At 42.8% G+C, this 6701-nt stretch overlaps 1 protein-coding gene across 1 annotated transcript in view; it reads right to left on the reverse strand.

Annotated features, from left to right (window-relative positions):
- Ccdc62 (coiled-coil domain containing 62) overlaps positions 1–6701 on the reverse strand; it is a 60794-nt gene that overhangs the window by 19656 nt on the left and 34437 nt on the right. Inside the window, exon 10 of the mRNA XM_029566560.1 lies at positions 4519–4657. Within this exon, the coding sequence (XP_029422420.1) occupies positions 4519–4657 (139 nt within the window). The remainder of the gene's footprint in view (positions 1–4518; positions 4658–6701) is intronic.

Here is a 6701-nt window from a genome sequence, read left to right on the forward strand (position 1 = left end):
ATCATATTGTGATTTTTTTAAAAAAAAAAAAAACAAGGTCTCACTATGTAGCCCTGGCTGACCTGGAAATCGCTATGTAGACCAGGCTGGCCTCAAACTCACAAAGATCCACCTGCCTCTGCCTCCCAAGTGCTGGTATTAAAGGTGTGTGCCACCATGCCCAGCCCAGTTCTTTTATCGCCTAAGGTTTTAGGGTTGGAACTCAGGTTGTCAGGCTTGGTGACAAGTGCCCTTTACCTGCTGAGCCATCTAGATGGCTTTTGTTTTGTTTTTTTGAGACAGATGTAGCCCTGGCTAGTCTGGAACTCATTATACAGACCAGGCTGCCTCAGAGATCCACCTGCCTTTGGAGTGCTGGGATCAAAGGTGTCTGCCACCACTGTCTGCCTGTTTAGACGGCCTTTAAATTTTTTTCCTGAGAGCTAGAGAGATGGTTCAGGGGTTAAGAGCACTGGCTGTTCTTGCAGAGGACCCAGGTTTGATTCCCAGCATCCACATTGGGGCTAAAAACCATCCTCTTCTGACCTCCACGGGCATTGTACAGCATGGGTATACTTACATACATATAGGAAATACACTCATACACAAAAAACAAAAATAATAAATAAAATATTAAAAAGTTTTCAAAAAAATATTCATTTATTTATAATTATGTGTATGTGTCATGCAGTTCCTAAGGACAACAGAAGAGGGTGTCAGATCCCCTGGAACTGGAGTTACAGACAGTTGTTAGCTGCCATGTGGGTGCTAGGAATCCAAGTCCTCTGCAAGAGCAGTCAGTGCTCTTAACTGCTGAACCTTCTCTCCAGCCCCTTTCCTTTCCTTTTGTTTTTTGTTTTGTTTTGTTTTGTTTTTTTGGTCTTTTTGAGACAGGGTCTCCCTGTAGCCCTGGCTGTCTTGGATTCACCATGGAGACCAGGCTGGCCTCGAACTCACCGAGATCTGCCTGCCTCTGCCTCCCGAGTGCTGGGATTAAAGGCATGCACCACCATGCCCGGCCCTTTTGTTTTTTTTTGAGAGAGTGTCTCCCTAGAGCCCCAGCTGGCCTGCTTCCTGAGTGCTAGGCTTAAAGGCATGTTTTTCACCTTGCCTAGTTAATTTTTTTTTAAAGGTGTTTATTTGTTGTTGTTGTTGGTGGTGGTGGTAGTGGTGGTGTGGGGGGAGGTATGTGTGTATGTGGGGGGGCACATGCACCATGCATGTACATGGAGGTAAGAGGACAACTTTTTATTTTTTATTTTTTGTGTATAAGTGTATTGCCTGCATGTATGTAAATGCATGCACCTATGTCGCACTGCCTGAGGAGGTCAGAAGAGGATGTTGAATCCCCTGGAATTACAGATGGTTGTTATCCACCATATGGGTGCTAGGATTTGAACCTGGGTCTTCTGCAAGAGCACGGGTACTCTTAACTGTTGGGTCATCGCTCCAGCCTCAGAGGACAACTTTTGAAAGCTTGTTCTCTCCTACTACCATGTGGGTTCCAGTAAGAGAACTCAGGGCCTCAGCCTCCACAGCAATTGTCTTTAGCCACAAAAATCCCTTCCAAAAAATAAATAAATGTGATAGGAGCACAGCATCTCACCAGCCTTTGAGACAGGGTCTCTCTGTAGCTCCAGTTGGCCTAGAACTCAGAGATTCATCTGCCTCTGCTGGGACACAGATCTGTACCACCATGCCCAGTTTCCTTTGATTTCTTGAGACTGGAATTTCATTGTGTAGCCCAGGTCACCCACAGACTCACAATCAGTCTGTTCCACCTCCAGAGTGCTAGAATGACAGATGTGTACCACTATTTCTGGCATGTTTCCCCTTTCTTTTCTTTCTACAGGATTTTTAAGTTAAAAAAACAAAAACATGGGGCCTGGAGAGCTAGACGGCTCAGTGGTTAAGACTCCTGATGCTCTTGGAGAGGACCTGGGTTTGGTTCCCAGCACCTACATGACTGCTCACTCACAACTGTCCTAACTCCAGTTCCAGAAGATCTGACACCCTCTTCTGACTTCTGTGGACATTGCGTGACATGGATGCACTTAAATACATACAAGCTAAAAACTCAAACATATAAAATAAAAATAAATTTTAAAAACAAGGAAATAGCTGGGCGTGGTGGTGCACGCCTTTAATCCCAGCACTCGGGAGGCAGAGGCAGGCGGATCTCTGTGAGTTTAAAGCCAGCCTGGTCTCCATGGTGAATCCAGGACAGCTGGGGCTACAGGGAGACCCTGTCTCAAAAAGACCGAAAAAAAAAAAGAAAAAGAAACAAAAACCTTAAGAAATTAAAGTTTGCTGGATCACTTATTATTCAAAACCAGAGAATAATCCCGCCCCACCCCCGTTTATTTTTGAGACCAGGTCTCACTATGTAGCTTTGGCTGGCAAAGAACTCACTATGTAGTCCAGGCTAGCCTTGAATTTACAGAGATCTGCCTGCTTCTTCCTTCTGGGTGCTGGGTTTAAAATTGTGTGCCATTACACCCTACCAACTAAAGCTCATTTTCATTTTTAAAAAAAAGTTTTAAAAAAATATTGTTTAAAGGGAGGAAAAGATAGGTGTGGTGACTTATACCTATAATCCAAGCACAAAGGAGGGAGATCCTGTTGAAAAATAAAAAGAGCTAGGTATGGTGCACATCTATAATCCCACCACTTGGACAGATACACACAGAGATACACAGACAGACCGACAGACTTACACACATACACAGCAGGAGAATGGAAGGAAAGCTGCTTCCTCCATTCCAACACCATGCCTCCCTTGCACAGTATCATTAGCAGAATGGAAATTTAAATCTGCCAATCTGGCTTCCTGGTGACTCATGAAGGTGTACATTGCTGTACACTGATGTACATGATGAGGGCTGTACATCAGGCAGGATGCACATTTCTGCAGAGATGTCTGTAAGTCACCAACATACTGTCTCTCTCCCCCTCCCTCCTTCTGACTCCCTCCTTCTCCCTCTCCCTTCTCTCTCTCTCTCTCTCTCTCTCTCTCTCTCTCTCTCGAACTTCTATTGCCAGGGTGTGTGTTTGAAGGAAGAGGGACATGTAATTGAGTGATATTTTCTGTGCATTCCATTTGTATTGTTATTGTTGCTGAGTTGCCAAAAAAATCAATACAATTTTTTTGAAAGAAAAAGTATGTTTATAAAAAGAGTCTTAAGAGACCTGGAAAGAAGGCTCAGCAGTTAAAAGCACTGGATGCTCTCACAGAGGACCCAGGTTTAGTTTCCAGCACCCATATGGTGGCTCACAACTATCTGCAACTCCAGTTCCAGGGGATTCTATGTCATTTTCTGGTCTTTGCAGGCACTGCACACACATAGTACATATACATACACATGTAGAAAACCATTCATACATATTAAAAAAATATTTTTTAAAAAGGAACCCTAAGGCTGGCAAAGTGGTTCAGTTGGTAAAGGCACTTGCTATGCAAGCCTTACAACCTGAGTTCAATTTCTGGGACCCATGGAAAAGGAGAAAACCAACTCCTCAAAGTTGTCCTCTGGACTCCACATGAATGCTGTGGCACATACCTGCACTCACATACAGATACACATCATACACATACAATAAAAATAAATAAAATTTAAGAGACTACAAATAAAAATAAAAAAACTTAAAGGGGATGAGAGGACAATGGGGGATATTATCAAAGTATATTATATATGTATGTATAAGATTGTGAAAGAGTAAACTTTAAACATTTTTTAATTTATTACTTTTATTTTTATTTTTAAAATATTTTTATATTATCATTTTTTAAAATATTTTATTATTTTTATTTTATGTGTATTCGTGATTTGCCTTCATGTAGGTAAATGCACCCATGTCATGCAATGCCCGCGGAGGACAGAAGAGGCTGTCAGATCCCCTGGAACTGGAGTTACGGACAGTTGTTAGCTGCCATGTGGGTGCTGGGATTCAAAACCAGGTCTCCTGTAAGAACAGTCAGTGTTCATAACCGCTGAGCCATCTCTCCAGCTCATACTTTTATTTTATGCCTATGAGTGCATTGCCTGCATGTGTGTAAGTACACCCATGTTGTACAATGCCTAAGGAGGTAAGAAGAGGGCATCGGATCCCCTGAAACTGGAGTTAACGGACAGTTGTTAGCTGCCATGTGGTGCTGGGAATTGAATCTAGATCCTCTGGAAGAGCAGTTAGTGCTCTCTTAACTGTTGAGTCCTCTTTCCAGTCCTGAAAAAGTAAACGTTTTTTTGGTCTTTTTGAGACAGGGTCTCTCTGTAGCCCCAGCTGGCCTAGAACTCACTATGTAGACCTGGCTGGCCTTGAACTCACAGAGATCCACCTGCCTCTGCCCCAAGTGCTGGGACTAAAGGCATGTGCCAACACGCCCCACCTGAAATAAACTTTTTAAAAGGACCTTAAAGGTCTGTGATTTTTAAAAGGAGGAATGGCCAAAATTAGGCAATACTGGTACCAAAGAATTAAAATCATGTTGAGTAGGACTCTTGCTTGAAAAAGCTGGGAACTACTGTCCAAAACACAAACCTTTTCACTGGATGCTGCTTCATCTTTGCTGATGACCACATTCTTGGATGAGTTCTTTTTGTCAGGAGGGGCCTCTGTCTCATCTTCTCTTTCAGCAGATTTTGAGGAACCCAAACAATGCTGGATAGCAATGAGCTCACTGCCAATGATGAGAGCAAAGAAACAGTATCATGCACATCCACCAACAGACTGAAAAGACCTTGAGAGAACACAAAACAGTGCCAGGCACAGTGGCTTACATCTACAATCCCAGCACGTGGGAGGCTGAAAGAGGAAGACTGGTCACCTACAAATTTTAGGCTAGACTGGGCTACATAGTGAGTTCCATGCTAGCTTAGGCTATAGGATGAGATCTTATCTGAAGGCAAAAAAAAAAAAAGGAATAAAGAAGTATTTATGACAGGTCCTGCTATGAAGCCCACGCTGGCCTAGAGCTCACAATCTTCCTACCTCAGACTCCTGAGTGCTGGGCTGACAAGCACACACTTTCACCTCTAGTTTAAATATATTCTTTAAACAAAAAAGCTTGAGGTTGAATGGAAGAACTCAGATTTGAATAGGATACTATGAGTTAATGTCTATTTTGCAAGTAAGAATTGAAACAAAAAAGAATGCTTACTACTCCTGTGGAGGACCTAGGTTCAGTTCCTGCCCCCACATGGCAGTTCACAACCATCTGTAACTCCAGGTGATCCAATGCTTCCTCCTAGCCTCTTCAGGCTTCCATACATACATGGTACACATAAAACTCATGCAGGCATACATGCACGCGTGTACACACACGCACACACGCGCGCGCGCGCGCACACACACACACACACACACACACACACACCAAAAAAAAACCCTAAAAAACAAAAACTTTAAAAGTACAGAGGGGCTGACAGGATGGCTCAGTGAATAAAGGTACTTGCTGCCAAGCCTGAGGACCTGAGTTTGATCCCCAGGACCCACATGGTGGAAGGGGAGAAGTTGTTTCCACAAGTTGTCCTTTGACCTCCACACAAGCCCTATGGCAAGAACACCCACACCCACACAAATAAATTAAACTTAAAAAAAAATTTTTGGAAGTACAGAGGAAACTGGGTGTGGTGGCAGAGCCTTTAATTCCAGCACTCCAGGACAGGGGTGCAAGCTCAGTAGTAAAGCAGTTGCTTAGCATGCTCAAAGCTGAGTTCAAACCCTAGAACAAAATTAATTGAAAAAAATTAAGAAATAAAGGTGTTAGGGACAAGATTCTCCAAAAGGGAGGGGAAAATATTAATAACTGTATATGGTTAAGCTTGTGAAAAGTTAGGCTTTTGATTGTAAACTAACACGTACCCTGATTTGTAACTGTGATCTGGCACCTGGGTAGCACACTACTTCCCCGACAGCATGAGAGTGGGTACCTTGGTCCCCCTCATAGGCAAACTTCTACTTGTCAAGTGAAATGAGGGCACAAATGCCAACATTTTACTTAGATAATAAGGTAGATATATGGGTTCTTGTAATCTAAGGAAAAACAGGAAAGTATCACTATCTTTTCTAATCATCACACCCTTGTCATGCAATGCCTTGGCATGTGCCTCAGCTGGCAGAACAAGCAGACACTTTAATTATTTGAAGGCAGTGAGGTCAAAGGGGCCTTGAAAGAAAACCCTGATGGAAATCTGAATTCATTCATATATTAAATTAAATATCTATCCACTGTGCTCTCAAAACTATCTCATGCAGGCTTTTCCCTTATGGTAAGAATTTCTTGGGGATTATAGCTTACTGATAGAATGCTTGTCTAACATGAGCAAAGCCCCAGGTTCAATCTCCAGCACTACCAAAATAAAAATAAAAATAAAGAAGGTTCTGGCTTACTAGTAACAAATAGACAGCTGTACTCTACTGATACTTGCAGTTTTCTAAGATCTTTAAAAATCAAAAACTGAGCTGGGCATGGTGGTGCATGCTTTTAGTCCCAGCACTTGGGAGGCAGAGGCAGGCGGATCTCTGTGAGTTTGAGGCTAGCCTGGTCTACATAGTGAGTTCCAGGCCAGTTGGGGCTTCAGGGAGAACCTGTCTCAAAAAGACCAAAAAAAAACCCCAAAACAACAACAACAACAACAAAATCAAGTAACAAAGTGGCAGATTACAAAACCAATCTACAAAAGAAGAAAGAAGAAGAAGAAGGAGGAGGAGGAGGAGGAGGA

The sequence above is a fragment of the Nannospalax galili genome, unplaced genomic scaffold, assembly GCF_000622305.1.
Source record: "Nannospalax galili isolate Female #2095 unplaced genomic scaffold, S.galili_v1.0 scaffold218, whole genome shotgun sequence".
NCBI lineage: Eukaryota > Metazoa > Chordata > Mammalia > Rodentia > Spalacidae > Nannospalax > Nannospalax galili.